General features: G+C 37.3%; 1 protein-coding gene across 1 annotated transcript; it reads right to left on the reverse strand.

The window, feature by feature from the left end:
• Positions 1-4,109: 4,109 nt before the first annotated feature.
• Positions 4,110-7,083, reverse strand: LOC113350895. Its single transcript, XM_026594999.1, has 7 exons — positions 6,125-7,083; positions 5,832-6,015; positions 5,672-5,736; positions 5,483-5,579; positions 4,960-5,384; positions 4,684-4,774; positions 4,110-4,496 (listed from the first exon to the last, which is right to left on the reverse strand). Exons 1-7 carry the CDS (start codon positions 7,081-7,083, stop codon positions 4,110-4,112), a joined length of 2,208 nt encoding a protein of 735 aa, XP_026450784.1.
• Between the last annotated feature and the right edge of the window lie 19,839 nt (positions 7,084-26,922).

A 26,922-nucleotide genomic window follows, 5' to 3' on the forward strand; every position in this document is an offset into this window, starting at 1 on the left:
TCCGACTTTCGCAAACTTCCACGGTTTATAAACCCTTGTGGCCTGACTTCGCGAACTATCAGAGGTTTGGAAACCTTTTGAGTTCAATTTTGCAGGAGTACACGAACTACTCTATATGTTTATATTCGACTTTTTTACGATTCTCATAGACACTTATAAGACATACTTCACTTATTAAATAACTTTGTATTGTGGATCATTGATTAAATATTGAGGGATATTGATCAACACTATTTGCTTGTAGATTTAAAGGCTACGAAGCCGATATGAACCATCATTGTGCACCGATCCGGAACGCTGGACCATAATGCATATTCTTCTGTATAATTTCAAGATGGACTTTCACATGCTTACATGAATTCCTAATAAGAATTTTCTCTAAACAAAGAAAGTGTTTTCTTGGATCTCAAGTTATCATTAGCTTGAATTAAAAGATAACTAGAGCCTTGAAAATATGTAAATAGAGAGACTCTTGCAACATGATTTCTTAATCCAGGAACTCTTATGTCTTAGTTTCTAAGATAGAGTCGTCCTTTGTAACCTGTGTTTTCACAGAACTGTATTCTAGGTTACGCCTTTGAAGACCTCGCTTAGGGATTCGTGAAGCCCGGTCTGACTATCTTTTACCTGATAGTTCTTGTATCCGGATCTGTTCTTATTGATCTTTGAGGTTTTAATAATATCATATCAGAAATGGGATAGATAGAAATCGCAAAGTTTTCTTCATCTCAGACTTTGGGATTCCTCAAGATAGATATCTAAACTCTTCTTTGATTTGTATGGATATTTCTTGGGATTTGGTTAGTAATCCAGGCATCTCAGCAAACTAAGTGTAAGTTTTCGGGATTCGTGAGGGTTGCTGGACTTTGTCTACTTCAAACATATTTCCAAACCTAGATTGAAAATCAAAAGAGAAATCAAATAGACTTGTCTGTTAGAGGAAGATTGGTATCAAAAGTCTTCATTGAGGTTGAAGCAACTCTTAGGATGTAAAGGACGTCATTTAAGGTAATAAACTGCACAAAATCTTGAAAGGTTCAGCAAGCATACAAAATATGACTACACCAGACTTGTTTGGAGGGTTCATTCGGTCTCAACTACATTCCTGTTTGAAGTCTGATAGTAAGCTAGTGTCTGTAGCAGTTTAATAAGAATAACACATGTACTACGTAATCAATCTAAATAATTTAAGTCCTTATCAACTGAGATAAAAAACAAGACTCATTCTTGTTGAATTTGCATCTTAAAAGATTGGTTACAAGTTTAGAATTCAGATCCTCTCGATTTGGATACGACTAGATTGATCTTGGATATTGATTTTTTAGATCGTCCAAAAACTCTTTTAATTTACAGAATCAGGTTCACGAACTTTTAGTCTAAACATATTGATTACGGAAGAGAAAGAAAAAAATTATATTAAATCTTATTCAAGGGTCTTTGGTTTGACCTACTTGATTGTATTAGGTTTTGTCTATATATGTTGCCGAATGAAAAAAATGATGATATACTTAGTACCCTTTCCTTTTCATATAACAACGATATTGTTTTTCGACATGAGTTAATTACTTTTGAAGCGTGATGATTTCAAAATGGAAACAATAATCTTCAAGTTCTCTGCTTCTTCAATTTGATCGTCCACCAAAAAAAAAAAAAAGTTCATCACCAAATTACAAATAAGTAATGCTTTACTATTCTTATGAACTTGACACCCGGTTGTTAAACCCATATCTTTAGTTTTCTCTAATAATTTTGCTAGAATTTGTACTATCAGAAAGAATAGAAACAAATAGATAAAATATTTTCGTCTCAACCTTCTAGAAATCTTGAAGTTATCTGTTGACCTGCCATTCACCATGGCTGATCAGACATGCATGACGTTAAGACACACCTTAACTCATTTCCTCCGCATGTGGCCAAATCCAATTCTTTGTAACATGTAATCCAAACATTCTTAAGCAAATCTACCATACACCATGACCCCACACCCCCTGGGTTCTGCCATACAGGAAAACAATGAGGTTGTGATGCGTAAACCATTTTCCATAAGTAGGCTTTTTTATGTACCCATCCATAAAAGTACTTATGGATTTAGTTCATTCCGTTGAAGAAATGAAGCTTGGATGAAGATCCCCGGCTAAAAGTTTGGGACAGCCACGAAAGCAAGGCGAGATAGCGTAAGTTATAGTCCACCCCAAAATTCACAAAAGTTCGTTTCGACCGTGGAAAAAACGCAGAAAAAAAAGAAGAAAATATTTAACCATATTAGAATAATAATCGAACTTAATATATATCAGTCTCAACTTAATGCCTTTATAGCATGTTTTTTCATTTTGGTTTTTGATCGATCATCTTCTAGTTCTGTCATCGTAAGGTAAATTTTGTGATTTCAGATTTGAGCAGTTATGATCGATGAAACTTTGGTTCTCAAGTTCTCTAGGGTCTAGAAACCCTATTTTTATTCCATCTCACAGTCAATTATTTTATTTAACTTCGTGTAAAACCTAAAATGTATATTTTGTTGGTTTATTATTTTATTTTATATCTAATTAGTAAATGTTGTGTGAGAATTGGATACAAAATTGGTGTTTGTGATGCGATTAATCTTTAATTTTGTAACATACTAACATGCATCTCAAGTGAAGTTCATAATTGCATGATCTTATGTGGAACCTATGCGTGACATCCATACAAAGATATGGACAATAACATTTGAAAATTCTTGGGACCTAATAATACTATCTTTTGCTATACATAAATGTCAATCCAAGTTGAAATACCTGGAAATGAAAAGAAACATCTGGCACTTTTTTCACTTTATAAATTTTTAGAGCATCTATATTAGGGTTTTTTTTTTTGACTATATGTACCTCTTAATAATTTTAATTATAAATGTGTTCCTTCTTTAAAAGAATTACAAATATGTTCCTTTGACAAGATTTTCCATCCGAAATTCACAAATGAAAAGAACGGTGCCACGTCACTTGTATTTGCTCCCAAAAGTAGACAAACCTACCCTTGACATCTAACTCTAGGTAGTTAACCAACTAGCTTACGTGGCATCTTGTCCACGCGGCAACATGTCCATGTCATCTCTGCAACTTCCACCTGGAAGATTACAATGACGTGGCAAGTTGTACACATCATCACTGTCACCCAAATATGACCGTTCAACGGTCATATTCTGTTTAGTCTGCTATAAAACCATCATCCATTTATCTGTAACAAATAAAATTCCTCTTAAAAATCTAAACAATCATCTACAATGGATGAAATTATGCAAAAGTTCAATATGAGAAGCATGGTGGAGGTAACTAGCAGTAGCAGTTCTAACAGTGTTTGTTCCATATGTGAAATAGATAATCATCCACCAATTCAGTGTCCATGGATCTACTCTAGGTGCAAGAATGTACCTTGCAATGGTGTTAGGAGAATGCTTCTGTCTCAAACTCCTGAGCATCCTGGTGAGAAGTTCTTCAACTGCTCCATCTGCAACTATTTTGAATGGTTTGTAGATGCAATAGATTATGTTAAACCTTTGGATGTTCAGCTTCCTGCCAATAAGTGTTGCTTTGCTTGTGGTGACATAAACCACCAGTTCAATTCCTATCCATTCCAAAATCAACTTTGTAAGAAGAATTGCAGTGGAAAATACATGCTAAAAGTTTGTAGAAATAAACACAACCACAATTTATGTTACCTGCAATGCAACAACATCCAATGTCAATACTTCCAGTGGGTCTCTGATGCTGTTTTCCTTGTTGCCAAATCCAAGAAAATATCTGCTAAGTTGAAGACGTATGACCTGTGTAAGCAATTACAAAACAATCTACAAATGTAATGAAAAGAACTAAGTTTATATAATCTACTACTTATATATATAGTAACTTAAAATGTTGAACACCATTATCCTTACAATAAACTAATCGAAAGATCATAACCCAAATAGTCTTGGAAAGAAACTTAAAAAAAAATAAAAATAAAAAAAGCAAACTCTACTGAGTTGCAGATGTTCCCTTCTTTTGTGGCTTTGTTGCTTGAAAATTTTGGCTGAACCAACCAACACCATTGACAGACTGGCTAAAAGTCTGTTGCAAAACTCCTCTTCTGCCTCATGCAGGTGCAGAAGATGTTGATGGTGCATTTTGAGATGTTGATGCTGAGGTTGATGCAGCTGCAGAAGTTGATGCAGATCCTCTACCTCTGCCACCCCTAGAACCTATGCCTCTCCGTCTCCTGCTGGAACTACACTCAGCTGGATCTGGGTGAGTAGTTTCTTGGGTTCCTCCATCTACCATGGTTCTTGGTCTTCTTCCTTTAGGATTAGAAACAACCTCACCACCAGCACAAGTTCTTCTGTTATGGCATATCTGGTTACATCTCTTACATGTCCTCTGTCTCTTCTCGCTCACATGCTCATCATGCCCTAACTTCCTCTTCGTATCAGCTCTTCCTGGTTTCCTCTTATCTATAGGTGGTTTGACAAAAGGCTCTTGAGGCTACAAACAAAATAAGGAACACAGAAGAAAAAAAAAGGTTAGATCTGGTTATAAATAGAAAAACCCAAGACATAAAGTAACCCTAAATGAACTTGTAAAGAAGTAATAAAGAAAGGGAACAAGATAAGATTCCCAACAAAGAAGAAAAGGACAAAAAAAAACATTAAAGGGTAAATAATGATGTCACCTCTTCCAAATCTTCTCTCCCTCTGAGTAACTGCATTTGGGTGGCATAAGTGGCTTTGTATGCATCCACTGTGTAGTATGGACTACAATAACTACAAAACAGACAAGGGAAACAGCTACATGACATTAGTAAATGAGAATGAAAGTAGTTGAGCACATTCAACAAACATACAAACATTCAATAAATATACAGAAATCAATAAACTTACTCTGGACAATTAGGTCTAAAGTCTTTAATACACAGACAACATGCTGACATGGAAATCCCCTCAGTTGCCATTGGACACGACTACAAGTCTTGTTGATCAGATCAACTTGGAAGACAGAATTATGAATTGATGTAACTTGATAACTCTGACCATATACAACACCACTAATCCTAAACTGACCAGTGCATTCTTTCATCTTCTCAATCAGCTTCATTGCTTCAGGTACTAATTCACCATTTTTCCAGTTCAAAGACAACTGCTTTCTCCTATACCACAAGTCCATTATTAACTGTCCATACATTAAGCCCAAGGTACAAATAGGCTTGTCTCTAAGTTTCTTAATCATGTTATTAAAGGACTCAGAGAAATTATTGTTCATATGTTCACAACATGAAGAGGGGTCAAAGAATGCTCTGGACCACTGGGTAGGATCCTCAGTCATAATATATTGAGCAGCAGCTGCATTTTCCAGCACCAAAGCATCCATATGGAACTGGACAAAGATAAACATGAAGGATATTAACAATTTATAACTAATAAAACATTCCATGACATAAACAAGTTACAAAAGAACACAAAGTGATTTATTACTTTCCAATGGGTGAACTTATAGGCTTTAGCAGCATTCCAGATAAGGTTATGTATCTTTGAACCCTTGTAGTGAGTCTTCAAATTCTTGAACATGTGTCTACAAAGTCAGCAAAACATATATTAGAAGGTGAAACACAAAGATCATATAATGGTTAAAAAAAGTAATTATGGTAAAAATAATGAACATACCTAAAACAATATCTGTGTGGGCTTCCTGGAAATAAAGCACTAACAGCCTCAATCAAACCTTTTTCCTATCATAAATGAAAGTAATTCTTTCATCTGATTCAAGCAGGGGCTTTAACTGCTTCAAAAACAAATACCAATTCTCAAAACATTCATTTCTGACCACTTGTATTGCTAGTGGTACAACCTGGTTCTGTGCATCTAAACCAGTAGCAGCCATAAGAACACCTCCCAGCTTTCCAGTAAGGTGACATGCATCAACACCAACCACTTTTATGCAACCATTTTTCCACCCATGAATTGGAGCATGAAATGCAATCATCATTGACTCAAAGCAATTATCCGCCCTGAAACATTACATGTACATTATACAAACATTGTAATACAAACATTACATAATAACCATTATACAAACATTACATAAAAAAAAAACAAAGGTTATAATTAACAATTTACCTTCCAACACTGTAATTTGATGCAGAACCAGGATTAGTACTTGCTACCATGTTTACAAAGGATGGAACCATTTTATAAGAGTCTTCATATCTACCATGCATTTTTTCCAAGCACATAGTCCTAGGTTTCCAAGCAACATGATATAACAGAGAAGTGTTGTGAGAAGTGTAGAATTCATCTGCAACGTCCCATGGATGCTGAAGGAATCCACCAGTCTTCAGCTTCTTAAACAGATACTGAGCAACAAACTCTGCATTGGCTGATTTATTTCTGCTAAATGGATCTCCAACACAAGTATGCTCCAGATTCATACTTCTAACAGTAAAAGTCTTCTCCCCCTTTGTATTTGATGCAAATATTTCAAACTTACAACCTTCAGACTTATGATACCTACATTTCACTCTAATCCTTCTATTGTCACAAGGCTTCAAAATATACTGAAATTTCTTTATCACTGGATAAGTCCTGAGATGCTTCTTAAACTGTATCTTGTCTTCAAACTGCATACCCACCTCCATTACATCAGGATTATACACTACTGGACCATCATCAACTGGAAAGAAGTCTTCATCCATATCAGCAATATCAGGACCCCATTCTTGGTCCCATTCCTGATAAAAACTTTGAAGGGCCTCTGCTTTCTTCTTCTCATCTTCAGAGTCAGACTTCTCATTTTCAGAGTCAAGCTTCTCACCTTCAGAGTCAGAGTGATATTGTGAGTTACCAAGGCAGTTGTCATCATCACTAGGCACTAAAGCCACTGCAACACATTTTCCTTTATCCTCTTCAGGCACATCATCTCCTTGTGAGTCCACTAAGGAGTTATAAAGGTTACGATACGCGTACCTTTCTTCTTCTTCTTCATATCGTTCGCGAACGGGAAGTTTTATCTTATGGTTTCCGTACCAGCACCATAGAAGCTTAAATTTAGTCCAAGGAAGAGTGAAGTAGGCAATCATCTACAAGGAGTCCATCAAGTAAGATTCTAATCTTATTCTTCTTCACTCAATTTACTGTTTTTTTGTCATTCTGGGAAGCTCTAATGGATATAATGAGAAACCAAAAAGATTTTCTTAGGGATTTGTTACATCTACTCTCATGAGTAATATTATACCAAGTGACCAAGACTCTATTAGAATTGTATTTGTCAATGTTTCTAGTAGTAAGAATTTTGAAAATATTTCTTCTAGAGAATTTTTCCTAGACAAGAAATTGGTAAAAGAAAGTGGTCATAAATAAGATTTAGCTTGTTTTGAGAAGTATAATCTTGGTAACATCTTCAATGGTCTTAATGAAGGATTTGACACTCTTACAAGGATCTTTTATGCTAATATCCATGATGTTAATCTTGATAAATTGGTTTTCAAGACTATAGTAAATAGGAAAAAGATTCTAGTTGATAGAGAGTTGATCACAAAGATTACCAAAATTCCCTTGGGTAATTTTTGTCTTCCTAGACCAAAGAGATAAAAAACCATCTTGTGAAGACATTTCCTATGGTCTTTGTTGAAAGATTTTTGATTGGATAGAAGGAAAATTTCCTACCCAAGATCTTAGTATTTCCTTAAGGATCTTCGGTAAACTTGGCATCTCTAATCTTTATCCCTCCACAATTAAGAACTCTCGGTGGAGTCGTGATTTTGTGGAGTTGGTCTATTTCCTTGAAATGGATGCTCAAGGTCTTGATATTTGTGGATTCATTATTCTTCAAATGGTCTCAATGACATCATCCAACAAGAAGTTAAGCTTTCCATGCTTGATTGGGCAAATATGTCACGAACATTCCATTGCTCCCATTGGAAACTCTATTGGAACTCCCAAACCGGTTCGTCCAAGTACTATCAAACGTATGAAGATGAACTTATACAAAAGAAAAAGATGTGATACTCTTAACGGTTCTTGTGATCATACCACCTTGGGTCTTCTTCAACAAATTCACAAGGGTGTTTGTAAGGTCAAATCCAAGGTAAAATGTATACAAGGACAATTATATATGATTGCTACGAAATTCCCCTAAATCAAGGAAGAAATGAATAACATTCAAGCTTCTTGGATGGATTCTGATGATGATGAAGATGATGCTTAGCTCCGTTATCTCATATCATCTTAATGTCTGGGAAACTTCTTATGATAATTTAATTTTATGTTTAAGAAAGATAACTAGGGTTTGGTATAGAAAATATTGTGATTACACATAGCTATTTCCAACGATTTTCATCTTGCAATGTTTTTAGACTTCTTTATTTAAATTCTAAGTTATTTGGAAGATGATATAATCTTATTGCTCTTATATATTGCAAAAGTCTTATGAGATGTATATGTGTTTACGGTCGTGAATTGTGCTTATCTCATATATTCTCAAAGTTAAATATATTATGCCTCTATGCAAATATTGACAAAAGATAGAATGAACTTTTTGAGAAAATTCCGCAGTATTGATCTTTCCCTGATCTACTTTTATGTGAAAGTATCGTATTTGCTCCGTAAGTTTTCTTATGTTGAGCGATTTCCGGCTAAATTAATCAATAAGATCTTCTTGTTGTCAATTTATTCGAGTTTACAGGATACAAATCCATGTGATTTGTTAATGTCCAAAGAAATCCTTCTTTTCTCGTAAAAGTAAGGTCGCCCATGTTGTTCTCTTCGGAATGACATCAAATGGGGGAGAGTTCTTAAATGAACTTGTGCTTAATTGCCATATCTTTGTGGGGAGATCGGTTGTGGAATTTGAAGGGGTTAACTTGTATCTTAATAAACTCCTTGTATCTTAAAAGATAATTCATTATGATCCCGTAGTTTTCGTACCTTTGCCAATTTATATTGACAAAAAGGGGGAGAATTATTTAGTAGTTCACACTACATACATATGGTTTACGGATCATTACGTAAGGGGGAGTCGTTTTCATTATAAGATGGAAGTATTGACTAAGGGGGAGTGATACATATCACTGTAGTATTATTTCAAAGTTATGATGCAATTGGACTTTGATTCTATATAATAATACTATGACACTGAATAACAATGATTGAGAACCTTCGTTTTCATATTGTTATTGATACGGATCTTCAACAATGATGATGCTGGGTTGAACACATTCAGAATCAATGGAGAACTTGATGTGACGAAGAATTCAAGGAAGTTGAAGAGCAAGAAAATCAAGCATGATGAATCAGAAGCTAATAAGTTTATTTATTTTGTAACCCATATATATTGATAGTTTTGTCACTGAAATTGACAAAGGGGGAGATTATTAGAGCACTGCTCGAGCGAACTCGCAAGCGTTGATATCTCAAGTTTGTTTGTCAAGTTTAGTTGATCAAAACTATATACTTGATTCCTAGCTACTTTTAACTATTTCTCGGATTAAGATATGAGTGTGTAGTTGATCTTTAGACTTCACGACATTCACCAATTGAAGAAGAAGATCTACTGAAGAGCTTGGAGGAACTTCATCAACAAAAGGTATGTGGAGACTAAAACTTATCTATCACTCAAAAGTCTATTATACTCTATTTTCTAAAGAGACTAAGTCGTATAGCTATATAGACTTTTATATTATACACAATTCAAATTTTTAGCCGAGTTTATCTCATTTATCTAGTTCTCGAAATACGTGGTGGAAGCTTTTAGCTTTAGATAAAGTTCATCATCTACTTGACGAGTTTAGTTGTAGACAATTCATTTGTTGGAAACTAAATATTAAGTCAAGATGATCATGTGAAAATTACGTTGAATATCTTACATGATTTGTGTGAGATAATCATTTGATGTTAACTTGGGAAGTTTCGTATTGATCGATTAATCACTTGAAAATTACGTGAAGCTAGTGGTATGTGTAAGATTACCATTGCTATCTTCTAAGATGTTTCAATGATGAAATGAGAGTTTTAGAACGACTACCAATGCCTAGATATAATACAGTATGTATACTTTGTATGTTCACTGTGAAAAAGCGGGGGTATAACAACCACACCCAACAATTTGATTAGCAATCTGTATGTACAAACTCCAATATACTTTTTATGAGAATCAACTAGACAGTTAGACTCATTCATTAAAAAGATATATCAAAGAGTTTATATCTCAATCTCTCGATTTAATCTTACTCAAGCAAACTGCGAGTCTTGATTAAAGAGAGATAAATTTGGACGGTACCAAATACCAATATCTAAGGATCAATCAATATCAATCAACAACCGTTAGGTCGGACACTCCAATCCAACTGATTGATCTAAACGCACAACCTGTATTATTTCAATTATATAACAAATATAATGCGGAAAAGAAATAACACAAACACCAGAAGTTATTTGAACGAGGAAAATGCAAATGCAGAAAAACCTCGGGACCTAGTCTAGATTGAATACACACTGTATTAAGCCGCTACAGACACTAGCCTACTCCAAGCTAACTTCGGACTGGACTGTAGTTGAGCCCCAATCAGTCTCCCACTGATCCAAGATACAGTTGCACCCCTACGCCTCTGATGCCAACAGGATACTATGCACTTGATTCCCTTAGTTGATCTCACCCACAACTAAGAGTTGCTACGACCCAAAATCGCAGGCTTTGACAATAAACAAATCTGTCTCACACAGACAAGTCTATCAACGGATCAATCTGTCTCCCACAGAAAAACCCTAAAGTTTTTGTTTCGTCTTTTGATATAAAATCAAGGTGAACAGAAACCAATTGATAATCCGGTCTTATTTCCCGAAGAACAGCCTAGATTAATCAATCACCTCACAACAATCTTAATCGTATGGTAGCGAAACAAGATGTCGTGGAATCACAAACGATGAGACGAAGATGTTTGTGATTACTTTTTATATCTTGCCTATCGGAGAGGTTAATCTCAAGCCAATCAATCTGATTGTACTCGTACGATAGAAGATGCAAGATCAGAACACACAAATATGATAAAAGTAGTATCCTTCTGGCTTCACAATCCCAATGAAGTCTTTAAGTCGTTAACCTAGTTTTGGAAGAAGAAAACCAAAGGTTAAAGGATAACCGACTCTAGCATGTAAACTAGTATCACATGCAAGGTGTGGGGATTAGTTTTGCACAAGGCTAGACATCTCCTTTATATAGTCTTTCAAATCAGGGTTTCGCCTTGCTCACAAAGCAAACACTATCCACCGTTAGATGTAAACCTGATTTTGATTCAAGCTAATATATCTCAACCGTTAGATCGAAATCTTAGCTTGTTACACACAAATGAAGTGCACGCTTCTAGGTTTGTTAACCGTACCCAAACGTGTGCATTGTTGGTTCAACAATAGTCAACCAAAAGGTTATCCATTTGAGCATTTCATACCAACCATTTTCTTCTTCACCATAACTAGTTCAAATGACTCATATGAACTAGTTAGAGAGTTGTTCAATTGCAAGTAAATCTCATGTACTACACAAGACACAATTGAAGCAAAGATGATTTGATTCACATAAATCGGTTCATGAACTTTATAGCCGCGGTTTGCAAAATCATTCCTTAGTCTTTATAAGTTTAAGTTCAGAAATAATCTTCAGATATATAACCTTTCTCAAGTTCGCAGACTAGGTTCGCGGGCTTAAGGTACTGGATAGAGTTTACAAACTCCAGCAGAAATTCTCGGGTTTGAGAACTTCGCCGGTTCGCGGACTTGGCTCACGCAAGCAGTTTGTTCACTCCAGCAGAAATTCTCGGGTTTGAGAACTTTGGCAGTTCGCTGACTGAGTTCGCGGACTTGGCTACTAGATATTCTTCCAGTATAGGACTTATGCACATATGTGTTCCCACAACATATTTATGTCCATCATTGGTTATGTAATCTAAACTCTCATTCCAATCATTGAAACATTCTTAGATAACGTTATGTAGTTGTTATACTATTTCTCGTCAAAGAAATTTTCAAGATGACTGAAACATATCATGACTTGCGTCACTAGGTAAAGAAAAACATGGTCAAAGCGAAACGCTTACCAACACATATTTCGAGATATATATAGGCGAGGTATACCTGTCTCGAAATACCAAATGTGTATAATCTAAGTCTATATATATAGCATACGACTTTTGTCTCAAGAAGTATGAGATAAAATAGATAGACTTTTGAGTGACAGATAAGTTCAAGTCTTCACATACCTTTTTGTCGAGAAGTTCCACCGGTTCCTTGAGTAGTTTTTCCACTTGTATGATGAATCGCCATGAAGTCCTTGAGCTCAACTACACTTACTATCCTAGTCCGAGACTTATCTATAATAGACTAGAAATCAAGACTTATAGTTTTGATCACTAACATTGAAAAACATGCTTGATATATCAACGCATGCAAGTTCGACCGAGCACTGCTCTAACAATTTTCCACTTTGTCAATTTTAGTGAAAAACTATCAATACATATGAAATACAAAAAAGATAATGAACTTTTAGTAGATCCTATTCCACATGTCTAATCTTCAACATTCCTTGAAATATTCGTCCTTCCAAGTACTCCAATGATCCCAAAGGTTGTAAGTTTAGCATCACCGTTGTTGAAAATCCGTAGCTATAACAATGAGAAAGCATTGGTCTCGATCATTGTTATACAGTGTCATAGTATTATTACACAGTGTCAAATTCCAATTGTATCACAACTTTAACAATAATACTATGGTGATATGTATCACTCCCCCTTAGTCAATACTCCATCTCACATGGAAATCACTCCCCCTTACATAATGATTCGAAAACCATATGTATCTGTAGTGTGAATTACATATTAATTCTCCCCCTTTTTGTCAATAAAATTGGAAAAGGTACAAGAACGGGATCATAATGAAATTTCCATAAGAGACACTTCATGACTAAAAGAAAAAAATACACATCATCTTATTTAGATGCAATCATATAGCCGAAGCTAATAGCATTCATCAAGGAGTTTAAAGATACAAGATAACCCCTCTAAAATTCCACAGCTGCACACCCCTCAAGATATGACCATTAAGCAAAAGTTCAAAAGAACTCTCCCCCATTAGATGTCATTCCCAAGGGAACAACAAGAGAGACCTTAATTTCGAAAGAAAAGAAGGATTTTTAATGGACACCAAAAACCATGATAAATGATTTTCTATATCCAAAAACTCAATCAAATTAATCAGAAGTAAACCCATGATTAATTCAATAGGAATACGCAATCAAATTAAACACACAAGGTGATCAACTTAATTGATTACGCTCAACATAAGTAAACTTACGGAACATATGACTAACATAACCATTAGAAAATGATTAGGATAGCCGTTCATATACTCAACATAAGGAACTTATGGAATATACGAATACTCAACTAGACTAATTACAAGAGAACCCATAATTAATCTAATTGGAATACACAATTAAACTAATCAGAAAAGTAATCAATTTTATTGACATTTGTTTTTCTCGACATAAGAAAACTTACGGAGCAATAACTAAATAACCAAACAAGATGATTAATTTAGTTTACAAATGATCAACATAAAATACCTTATGGAACAACCAACCAAGATAATCAACTTAGTTGTATCGTTCTCAACATAAGACACATTACGGAGCCTCACAGTAATACAAAAAATATGGATCAGGGATGATCAATACTGCGGAATACACAAGGATTCCTTCTATCTTCCATCACTATTTGCATAACGATTTTTAATAGACACAATACTTGAAAACAAAAGATTTTAACCTATCTTCCATCAAAGAATTGACAATATAGGCTTAACTTTTATGTATGTCAAAAGTTCATTCTTTTACCAGTACGTGAATACCGGTATCAAACGACTTTACTTTTGACAAAATATGGGACAACCATAGTTCACAGACGTAAACACCAATATCCCATAACAAATTGCAATATATCAAATCATAAAGATTAATACTGCAAAACATCATCCTCCAAATATTTTTAGAATTTAAAACCAACAAACCTAAAATAATACAAGAAGATGAAAATAATAGCTATGTGTAGTCACAATCATTGCTATTCAAAGCACTAGTTATTCTTCCAACTAAGCCAAAAAGAAGACATACTAGGCAACAAAATAAGAAACATTATTTAGAACACATTAAACTTTGTCAGCAACTAGAGATTGAACATGAACGAGTACTTCAGTTGTCTTCTTTAGTTTGCCTTTCAGAAAGTCAAGGTTCCTGGTTGCAATTCCGAGTTGCTCTTGTATAGCCTTAAAATCTCCAAGAAGATTTCCTACCAATTGTGAAGAAATATGAACTGGTAGTTTTTCTTCGTTTTCATGATCAAGAGCTTGAAAGCACGAAATAACAATAGGACATAACTCAAAATCATCAACCTTGTTGTTTCCTTCCATTGTGCACCAAGGATACTTTAGTAAGTATTTTTGTTCTTCTGGAACACATTATATAACGTATTTCATCAAACCCTAGGGAACATGACGTTCGTGTGGGATGGTGCATGTACTGGAGAACAAGGCCCACGCTAGGCCAAGGAAGCCCAAAAGATCAAAGAGAAAAAGTTGTTTGAGGAGCAAACAGAGTAAAGAAACTCAAAACAAATTATAACACCGAACAAAGTACGATCCTGACCGCTTTATCAAGATAAAAATCCTGAGAATCATAGGCATCCATTTTTATTAAAAAGAGATGCAACATAAACAAGTCAGGGTGTAATAGGATGAGCACCTTGCTCATCAATATTTACTTCTCCTTTCTTTTCAACAATATTTAACAAACTATCTGGTTTAGTTGAAGAAGCATTACCAAGAGAAGATTTAGGAGTAGCTGGGTTAACAGCCTTCCATGTTTTCTTGATGTTCCGTCTGAGACTGTTTATGCTAATCTTCAGATCAGACACTCGATTGTTGACATGTAAGAAGTCTGATTTGGAAGACTTGGATTTATCCCCTTCTTTGACGAGAGCAGAGGGACTCAGTACTTATTTCTTTCTCCTATGCCTTTTTCTCTTTGCATGGTTGGTCATCTTTTCGCCACTCTTCCTCCTTCAATTGTAGGCATTTTTAGTTTTGAATACACAATTAAGAAAAGACTTATCACAGTACAATCCTTGAGTGTTGGAGGTGCCTTTTCCAAAAATGTGTGAAACCGGTTTAATAACTTCCTTAAACATCCATGTAAGAATGTGATGAAGCTTTTCATTCCTCAACCGATAACAACATCTTCGCTCAGAATGTCCTTTATTCCCGCAGTAATAGCGGTTAAAGGAATTATTTTTAACTGTTTTCTTGTGAGAAGATTTAGAAGGAACATAATTCTTGCTTTTAGGACCATTGCAAGATACCAAAGGTTTTTCACATGGAGAATTATCACTAGCTTTTACAAAGTTGATCTTACTAGTTTTTGGAGCGTCTATTCCTTTATAGCCCAGACCACGTGTATCACGGTGTTCTTTACATGCTCCAAGCCTAGAAGATAATTTTGTAGAGATAGAATTAAATCTACTCAAACTCTCTTCCAGTGATTTTACTTTATTAAGAGCAGCTGCAAGCTCAGTCTCCAAGGATTTTTCTTTGGCGAGAAGACTGCGCTCTCTGTCGCTAAAACATTTTTGTTGAGAGTCATATCTTGCTTCGGTTTCTGCAAATCTTTCTTTCAACATGAAGAGATTTGGAAAACGATTATCACATTCAGATCTTTTTGTGCGTACATCTTCTTCACGATCTTTAACGATAGATTGGAAGAGTTTATATCCACCATCATATCCTTTAAAGAGTTTTCTCAACTTTCTATTTTCTTGACAAAGGGGACCCATGTATTTACTCAAGCAGGTTGTTGACTTCTTTTCTTTCAAAGCACGATCAAACTACTTGATATATTGAGAGACTTCCTCATCAATACTTTGTCCTTCTTTTGAATCACTATCATCTGAAAGATCATCCAACTGTTCCTCAAGAGATTTTTTCCAGTCGAAAGCAGGTTCAGTCAAAGGACAAGTTTTTGAATTCTTCTCAGAAGTTACAACCCTTTGAACCTCATGTGAGTGTCTCTGAACTGGTGTCGCGTTATCAGAGATGTATTACCGTCCATAGAGTCAGATCGCTATAAACACAGAATTGTAAGGTCTTAAACGTGTTTTCCTGCTCTGATACCAATTGAAAAAGCGGGGATCTAACAACTGCACCCAACAATTCGATTAGCAATATGTATGGACAAACTCCAATATAATTTTTATGAGAATCAACTAGACAGTTAGACTCAATCAATAAAAAGATATATCAAAGAGTTTATATCTCAATCTCTGGATTTAATCTTACTCAAGCAAACTGCGAGTCTCGATTAAAGAGAGATAAACTTGGACGGTACCAAAGACCAATATCCAAGGATCAATCAATATCAATCAACAACCATTAGGTCGGACTCTCCAATTGATTGATCTAAACGCACAACCTGTATTATTTCAATTATATAACAAATATAATGCGGAAAAGAAATAACACAGACACCAAAAGTTATTTTAACGAGGAAACTGCAAATGCAGAAAACACCCCGGACCTAGTCCAGATTGAATACACACTGTATTAAGCCGCTACAGACACTAGCCTACTCCAAGATAACTTCGGAATGGACTGTAGTTGAACCCCAATCAGTCTCACACTGATCCAAGGTACAGTTGCACCCCTACGCCTATGATCCCAGCAGGATACTACGCACTTGATTCCCTTAGCTGATCTCACCCACAACTAAGAGTTCCTACGACCCAAAATCGCAGGCTTTGACAATAAACAAATATGTCTCACACAGACAAGTCTATAAAAGGATCAATCTGTCTCCCACAGAAAAACCCTAAAGTTTTTGTTTCGTCTTTTGATATAAAATCAAGGTGAACACAAACCAATTGATAATCCGGTCTTATATTCCCGAAGAACAGCCTATATTAATCAATCACCTCACAACAATCTTAATCGTATGGTAGAGAAACAAGATGTCGTGGAATCACAAACGATGAGACAAAGATGTTTGTGATTACTTTTTATATCTTGCCTATCGGAGAGGTTAATCTCAAGCCAATCAATATGATTGTACTCGTACGATAGAAGATACAAGATCATACCACACAACTACGATAAAAGTAGTATCGGTATGGCTTCACAATCCCAATGAAGTATTTAAGTCGTTAACCTAGTTTTAGAAGAAGAAAACCAAAGGTTAAAGGAAAACAGACTCTAGCACGCAAACTAGTATCATACGTAAGGTGTGTGGATTAGTTTTTCACAAGGCTAGACGTCTCCTTTATATAGTCTTTATATATTTGCTGATTTATATTCAAGCTAATATATCTCAACCGTTAGATCGCAATCTTAGTTTTTTATACACAAATGAAGTGCACGTTTCTAGGTTTTTTAACCGTACCCAAATGCGTGCATTGTTGGTTCAACAATAGTCAACCAAAAGGTTATCCATTTGAGCATTTCATACCAACCATTTTCTTCTTCACCATAACTAGTTCAAATGACTCATATGAACTAGTTAGAGAGTTGTTCAATTGCAAGGAAATATCATGTACTACACAAGCCACAATTGGACAAAATAGGATTTGATTCACATGAATCGGTTCATGAACTTTATAGCCACGGTTTGCAAAAGCATTCTTTAGTCTTTATAAGTTTAAGTTCAGAAACCATCTTCAGATATATAACCTTTCTAAAGTTCGCAGACTAGGTTCGCAGACTTAACGTACTGGATAGAGTTTACAAACTCCAGCAGAAATTCTCGGGTTTGAGAACTTCGCCGGTTCGCGGACTGGGTTCACGGACTTGGATCACGCAAGCAGTTTGTTAACTCCAGCAGAAATTCTCGGGTTTGAGAACTTTGGCAGTTCGCGGACTTGGATACTAGCCATTCTTCTAGTATAGGACTTATGCACATATGTGTTTGTTAATGTCCAAAGAAATCCTTCTTTTCTCGTAAAAGTAAGGTCGCCCATGTTGTTCTCTTCGGAATGACATCAAATGGGGGAGAGTTCTTAAATGAACTTGTGCTTAATTGCCATATCTTTGTGGGGAGATCGGTTGTGTAATTTGAAGGGGTTAACTTGTATCTTAATAAACTCCTTGTATCTTAAAAGATAATTCATTATGATCCCGTAGTTTTCGTACCTTTGCCAATTTATATTGACAAAAAGGGGGAGAATTATTTAGTAGTTCACACTACATACATATGGTTTACGGATCATTACGTAAGGGGGAGTCGTTTTCATTATAAGATGGAAGTATTGACTAAGGGGGAGTGATACATATCACTGTAGTATTATTTCAAAGTTATGATGCAATTGGACTTTGATTCTATATAATAATACTATGACACTGAATAACAATGATTGAGAACCTTCGTTTTCATATTGTTATTGATACGGATCTTCAACAATGATGATGCTGGGTTGAACACATTCAGAATCAATGGAGAACTTGATGTGACGAAGAATTCAAGGAAGTTGAAGAGCAAGAAAATCAAGCATGATGAATCAGAAGCTAATAAGTTTATTTATTTTGTAACCCATATATTGATAGTTTTGTCACTGAAATTGACAAAGGGGGAGTTATTAGAGCACTGCTCGAGCGAACTCGCAAGCGTTGATATCTCAAGTTTGTTTGTCAAGTTTAGTTGATCAAACTATATACTTGATTCCTAGCTACTTTTAACTATTTCTCGGATTAAGATGAGTGTGTAGTTGATCTTTAGACTTCACGACATTCACCAATTGAAGAAGAAGATCTACTGAAGAGCTTGGAGGAACTTCATCAACAAAAGGTATGTGGAGACTAAAACTTATCTATCACTCAAAGTCTATTATACTCTATTTTCTAAAGAGACTAAGTATAGCTATATAGACTTTATATTATACACAATTCAAATTTTTAGCCGAGTTTATCTCATTTATCTAGTTCTCGAAATACGTGGTGGAAGCTTTTAGCTTTAGATAAAGTTCATCATCTACTTGACGAGTTTAGTTGTAGACATTCATTTGTTGGAAACTAAATATTAAGTCAAGATGATCATGTGAAAATTACGTTGAATATCTTACATGATTTGTGTGAGATAATCATTTGATGTTAACTTGGGAAGTTTCGTATTGATCGATTAATCACTTGAAAATTACGTGAAGCTAGTGGTATGTGTAAGATTACCATTGCTATCTTCTAAGATGTTTCAATGATGAAATGAGAGTTTTAGAACGACTACCAATGCCTAGATATAATACAGTATGTATACTTTGTATGTTCACTGTGAAAAAGGGGGTATAACAACCACACCCAACAATTTGATTAGCAATCTGTATGTACAAACTCCAATATACTTTTTATGAGAATCAACTAGACAGTTAGACTCATTCATTAAAAAGATATATCAAGAGTTTATATCTCAATCTCTCGATTTAATCTTACTCAAGCAAACTGCGAGTCTTGATTAAAGAGAGATAAATTTGGACGGTACCAAATACCAATATCTAAGGATCAATCAATATCAATCAACAACCGTTAGGTCGGACACTCCAATCCAACTGATTGATCTAAACGCACAACCTGTATTATTTCAATTATATAACAAATATAATGCGGAAAAGAAATAACACAAACACCAGAAGTTATTTGAACGAGGAAAATGCAAATGCAGAAAAACCTCGGGACCTAGTCTAGATTGATAACACACTGTATTAAGCCGCTACGACACTAGCCTACTCCAAGCTAACTTCGGACTGGACTGTAGTTGAGCCCCAATCAGTCTCCCACTGATCCAAGATACAGTTGCACCCCTACGCCTCTGATGCCAACAGGATACTATGCATTGATTCCCTTAGTGATCTCACCCACAACTAGGTTGCTACGACCCAAAATCGCAGGCTTTGACAATAAACAAATCTGTCTCACACGACAAGTCTATCAACGGATCAATCTGTCTCCACAGAAAACCCTAAAGTTTTTGTTTCGTCTTTTGATATAAAATCAAGGTGAACAGAAACCAATTGATAATCCGGTCTTATTTCCCGAAGAACAGCCTAGATTAATCAATCACCTCACAACAATCTTAATCGTATGGTAGCGAAACAAGATGTCGTGGAATCACAAACGATGAGACGAAGATGTTTGTGATTATTTTTATATCTTGCCTATCGGAGAGGTTAATCTCAAGCCAATCAATCTGATTGTACTCGTACGATAGAAGATGCAGATCAGAACACACAAATATGATAAAAGTAGTATCCTTCTGGCTTCACAATCCCAATGAAGTCTTTAAGTCGTTAACCTAGTTTTGGAAGAAGAAAACCAAAGGTTAAAGGATAACCGACTCTAGCATGTAAACTAGTATCACATGCAAGGTGTGGGGATTAGTTTTGCACAAGGCTAGACATCTCCTTTATATAGTCTTTCAAATCGGGTTTCGCCTTGCTCAAAGCAAACACTATCCCCGTTAGATGTAAACCTGATTTTGATTCAAGCTAATTATCTCAACGTTAGATCGAAATCTTAGCTTGTTACCACAAATGAAGTGCACGCTTCTAGGTTTGTTAACCGTACCCAAACGTGTGCATTGTTGGTTCAACATAGTCAACCAAAAGGTTATCCATTTGAGCATTTCATACCAACCATTTTCTTCTTCACCATAACTAGTTCAAATGACTCATATGAACTAGTTAGAGAGTTGTTCAATTGCAAGTAAATCTCATGTACTACACAAGACACAATTGAAGCAAAGATGATTTGATTCACATAAATCGGTTCATGAACTTTATAGCCGCGGTTTGCAAAATCATTCCTTAGTCTTTATAAGTTTAAGTTCAGAAATAATCTTCAGATATATAACCTTTCTCAAGTTCGCAGACTAGGTTCGCGGGCTTAAGGTACTGGATAGAGTTTACAAACTCCAGCAGAAATTCTCGGGTTTGAGAACTTCGCCGGTTCGCGGACTTGGCTCACGCAAGCAGTTTGTTAACTCCAGCAGAAATTCTCGGGTTTGAGAACTTTGGCAGTTCGCTGACTGAGTTCGCGGACTTGGCTACTAGCTATTCTTCCAGTATAGGACTTATGCACATATGTGTTCCCACAACATATTTATGTCCATCATTGGTTATGTAATCTAAACTCTCATTCCAATCATTGAAACATTCTTAGATAACGTTATGTAGTTGTTATACTATTTCTCGTCAAAGAAATTTTCAAGATGACTGAAACATATCATGACTTGCGTCACTAGGTAAAGAAAAACATGGTCAAAGCGAAACGCTTACCAACACATATTTCGAGATATAGATAGGCGAGGTATACTCGGATCGAAATACCAAATATGTATAATCTAAGTCTATATATATAGCATACGACTTTTGTCTCAAGAAGTAGGAGATAGAATATATAGACTTTTGAGTGACAGATAAGTTCAAGTCTTCACATACCTTTTTCTCGAGAAGTTCCACCGGTTCCTTGAGTAGTTCTTCGACTTGTATGATGAATATCCATGAAGTCCTTGAGCTCAACTACACTTACTATCCTAGTCCGAGACTTAGCTATAATAGACTAGAAATCAAGACTTATAGTTTTGATCACTAACATTGACAAACATGCTTGATATAGCAACGCATGCGAGTTCGACCGATCAGTGCTCTAACACACTGTGAAGTTCTAGTTTAGGTCCGGAACTCTTGTTTGCGCATTGTGCTTGCAAACAGGTTTACCTGTGAAAAGGTCCGGAGCTGTTGTTCGTGTACTCTGTTTGCGAACGGAACGACAAGGCCAAAGTCCGGAACTGTGGTTCACATACTCTGTTTGCAAACGCAGTTGTTAGGTTCTAAAATCGGTAAGTATGAAATACATACTCAAGAACCGAGGTTCGTTTGCGAACAATTTTCGAACTAAAGTACCTCGAACTTTAATGAAATAAGGTATGCGAGCTTGTTTTGCAAACCGTGGCATTATGTTCATGAATTGGTTCTTGTATATAAGTACTTTGTACGATTACAAACCAAACCGATTTTATTTCAAACGGTTCGTATATATTTCTAGGAAATAGTGAAATTTGAAGAACACTCTTGAAACACATTTAGATTCATTTGATTATCTATCATGATTGATTGATCATCATATTTTATCTATAAGTGTTAGATGAATGTGGCTAAACTATAAGTGTTCATGTGGCTAACTTCGATTAACTATTATCGAGCCAAAAATATATACACGTTTGGGTACAGTTCATCCATATCTAAATATAGGTATATTAATTTGATTTGTGTGTATCAAGATAATACCATATAATGGTGGAGATTGGTTGCTTAATTTCTAAGCAGACTTAGCTTGAATCTTAAATCAGGAGTTCATATAATGGTGAATATCAATTGCTTTATTACTAAGATTTCTTAGCTTTGATTGTAATTGTTGATACATGAAAAATAATACTCCTTAACGGTTTCGGGGTGCCCCTAAGAGGGGAGGTAAGCCTAGTACGAGATAAGGGGACTTAGGGACTAAGCCCAAGTCCAATGAGAAAATACCCATGAGGTAAGAAGGACAAGGAAGGGATTAACAAATAAGGAGGAGGTTATATTAAGGAATGGCATTAGAATTAATTAATGAGGTTTAGGACATGTATCATGATGTTATAAAAGGAGGGACTTTGGGAAAGTCTATATAAGGAAGGAAAAAGTACAATGGAAAGGCAACTAGCTCTATTACCATTCCTGGTAAAGTGAGGTCACTTGGTGGGACTAAGACGGGTAGAACCAAAAACTAAATTCACCCCGGCCCTCAACATTTGGCGACCACACCCGGAGGCTCGTGCCTAGCTACCATGACACACTTAGAAGGCGCTAGCTCAGACGCGATTGAAAACCAAGTGACCAATCGGACTATCAACATCGATGAGGTAACAATGGAGAACGATGATAGTGAAGAAGAAACGCTTGCCTAGGATGCTATCAAACAATCGACGGGAAATGGATCCCAGAGAGATAGCAACAACATAAGGGAATAACATGCGAGCGATCCAGCTACCGAAACCCACATCGCCAGCCCTGCAAGACATGCAAAAAGAACTAGAACCTGGAGCTGAAGACTGGATAGCACAAGCAGTAATAGTGGGACAAAGCGCTCCTGAAGAAACGACAAAGGGCGAAGGTCACAAAAAAGACAACACAACAGCGACGTCACATGAAGAAATATAATAATACTTGGAGCAAAATTACCATGTGATAAAAAAAAAACAGTCACTGTCTCTTAAGAAGTCCATACCCAGCAAGCATCCGAGAATATCAATATCCCGAGGACTACACTTCTCCGAAATTCAAGACATACGACGGACAAGGGAACACACGAGAACATCTCAGACGATTCCTATAAGAAATGAACGACAAAGCCTCCGATGGAAAATTGTGTCTAAGGGAATTCCCCAAATCGCTCACAGGCACGGCATTCACCTGGTATGATAACTTAAAAGCGGAAAGTGTGGATTCTTGGCCAACTAAGTCCACACTCTTCCTTGGGAAATTCTATTCAACCAAGAGGAAAATCACGGCAATAGACTTGAGCAAGAGCAGACAATGGATAAGATAAGAAATAGGAAAGTACATCTTGCGGTTCCGGCGCTTGGCACTAGACTGTCATGAAGACATCGGTGAAGGAACGCTTGTTGAAATTTGTGTGCGAGGAATGATCCCAGCTTTTAAGGGGATCTTGGTCAATTTCAGGTTCCAGACTTTTGTTGAGCTAGAAGAAGCAGCTGAGAGGATCGCCGACTGCATAGAAGAAACACCCATATACCCTGCTTGGCGCCACACAGTTAGCACCGCATCTGAGGCACCACGCAATGTAAGACCCAACACTAATTGGGAGAGAAAGGACCATCTCCAAACCATCGGCGGTAGCCAAGGAAGAAATGGATGGACTAGGCGAAAATCAAACCCACCACCCCCTCTGCCCTGCAGCAAGGAACGTGCAGTCGAATTACTGAACTAGTGGATTATCGAAAAGGAGATCCAGCTGATATCAACAAAATGGATAAGAAAGCGGCCAAGTACTGCCACTACCATCGAAGATTGGGACACCCGACGAAAGAATGTTTTGCCATAAGAAGTATATTCGAACGCAAGCGCGCCTCTGGGAGCTCGAGGAAACTAAACAGATAATGGAGTACGACCCCTTTCCTTGCCATTGAACTAAAAAGGGGGGGAAGGAGAAGAATACAAAAGATGAAACTAAAAATTGTAAACATCCCTCTTTTGTGGTAAGAATAATTTCTCTTTTTAGAATTCATGGGCAATATGATGAGAAAAGGTCACAGGGACGCCAAAGGCGCCTGAATGGCTGACAAATCTACAAAAGAGTGCAGGAATTCCAAAGGCACCCAGTCGGCTGACAAATCTACCAAAGGCTACAGGAACGGCAAAGGTGCCCGTCGGCTGACAAATCTACAAAAGGCTATGGGTATGCCAAAGGCGCCCGGTCGGCTGACAAATCTACAAAAGGCTACGGGAATGTCAAAGGCCCCCGGTCGGCTAACAAATTTACAAAAGGCCATGGGAATGCCAAAGACACCCAATCGGCTGACAAATTTACAAAAGGCCATGGGGATGCCAAAGGCACCCAATCTGCTGACAAATCTACAAAAGGTTGCGGGAATGCCAAAGGCGCCCGGTCGGCTGACAAATTATAAAAGGCCATGGGAATTACAAAGGCACCCAATCGGATGACAAATCTACAAAAGGCTACGGGAATTCTAAAGACGCCCGGTCAGATAACAAATCTATAAAAGGCTATCGGAATGCCAAAGGCGCCCAATCGGCTAACAAGAAGAATGCCAAAGGCGCCCTATCAGATGGCAAATCTACAAGGCTACGGGAATGCCAAAGGCGCCCGGTCGGCTGACAAATCTACAAAAGGCTATGGGAATGCCAAAAGTGCCCAATCGGCTAACAATCCTACAAAAGGCCATGGGAATGCCAAAGGCTCCCAAACAGATGACAAACCTACAAAGGCCACTGCAATGCCAAAGGCGCCGATCGGCTGACAAAACTACAACAGGCTATGGGAATGCCAAAAGGGGAAGTAGGCGCGTTCTACCAACAACCGCCCATCCCACCACTTTCTTCTGATAAAAAAGAAATGAGGAGTACTCGTATTTTACCAACGGCCGCCCAGCCCACCGCACCCTTCTGATAAAAAAAAGGGAGGAAGTAGGCGCGTTCTACCAACGCCTGCCCATTCCATCGCACCCTTATGATAAAAAAGAAATGGGGAGTAGGAACGTTCTACCAACGCACGTCCATCCCACCATACCCTTCTGATAAAAAATAAAGGGGGAGTAGGCGCGTTCAACCATCGCTCGCCCATCCCACCACACCCTTCTGATCAAAAGAAAGGGGGAGTAGGTGCGTTCTACCAACGCCTTCCCATTCCATCGCACCCTTATGATAAAAAAGAAATGGGGAGTAGGAACGTTCTACCAACGCACGTCCATCCCACCATACCCTTCTGATAAAAAATAAAGGGGGAGTAGGCGCGTTCAACCATCGCTCGCCCATCCCACCACACCCTTCTGATCAAAAGAAAGGGGGAGTAGGTGCGTTCTACCAACGCCTTCCCATTCCATCGCACCCTTATGATAAAAAAGAAATGGGGAGTAGGAACGTTCTACCAACGCACGTCCATCCCACCATACCCTTCTGATAAAAAATAAAGGGGGAGTAGGCGCGTTCAACCATCGCTCGCCCATCCCACCACACCCTTCTAATAAAAAGAAAGAGGGAGTAGGCGCGTTCTACCAACGTCCTCCCATCCCACCGCACCCTTCTGATAAAAAACAAAGGGGGAGTAGGCGCGTTCTACCAATGCCCACCCATCCCAAAGCATACTTCTGATAAAAAAGTGAGGGGGGGAGTAGGCGCGGTCTATCATCACTTTCCCATTCCGCCCCTTCCCGATAAAACAAAGGGGGAGTAGGCGTGTTTTATCACCACTTACCTAACCCCCTACACCCCTCAAAAAAAAAGAAAAAAAAAGAAGGATGGGGGGCAGGCAACACCATTAACTCATCCCAGTTGGTGACAAGTGACAAAAAAAAAGAATGAAGAATAATATCCCAACTCAAAGAAAAATTTTATTCATACTTCATCCAGAGCAAACGCATAGGAAGAACAACAGTGGAGCCACGAAGGGGACACTAAAACAAAGAGAAGGACATACAACCTAATCAGCTATTAATGCCCGACAACGAGCAATATCCGCGTCCAAAGCCTCCACCATCAAACGGTCGTCATCACATTGCGCGGTGGACAAACAAAGGTCCTGATCAACTTCATTCACTAACTTGTAGATATCCTGAATAACTTTACCCTCAGCTCCGGCCCCGCGGGCAAATGAGAGAGTATCCTCATGCTCATCATACTCTTTATGTGTCTTATCCTGACGAATCAACCTAAGCGTCCATAGCAGTCCAACTTACTCCCTTAGTACCGACAAACACGCTAACTTATCGTCGAGGTAGGGGTGAGATACAAGCGAAGACACAGCCGCCAAGGTCAGAATGTGCCCAAGAAGTGGTGGGGCTGCCTGGTCAGAAACCCAGAGACGACAATCAGAAATGGCGCGATCTATAGTAGCCATCATAATCAAAGAATCCGCGAATAATTGGTCAGCCGCATCACGAGCGGTAACAATGATAGACACATTTTTTTGTCTAAGTTTTCCTCAATTTTCTGTATTGCTGGTACTCGATTTTGCACTTATTATGGTGTTTTATGTGTGTGTGGGTATTTTTGGAAAATAAACATTTTTGGAAAAAATCGGCTCGAAAAGTTGTCTAAAGCACCTGGAGGAATTGT

This window comes from Papaver somniferum, chromosome 2 (genome assembly GCF_003573695.1).
Source record: "Papaver somniferum cultivar HN1 chromosome 2, ASM357369v1, whole genome shotgun sequence".
Taxonomy (NCBI): Eukaryota; Viridiplantae; Streptophyta; class Magnoliopsida; order Ranunculales; family Papaveraceae; genus Papaver; species Papaver somniferum.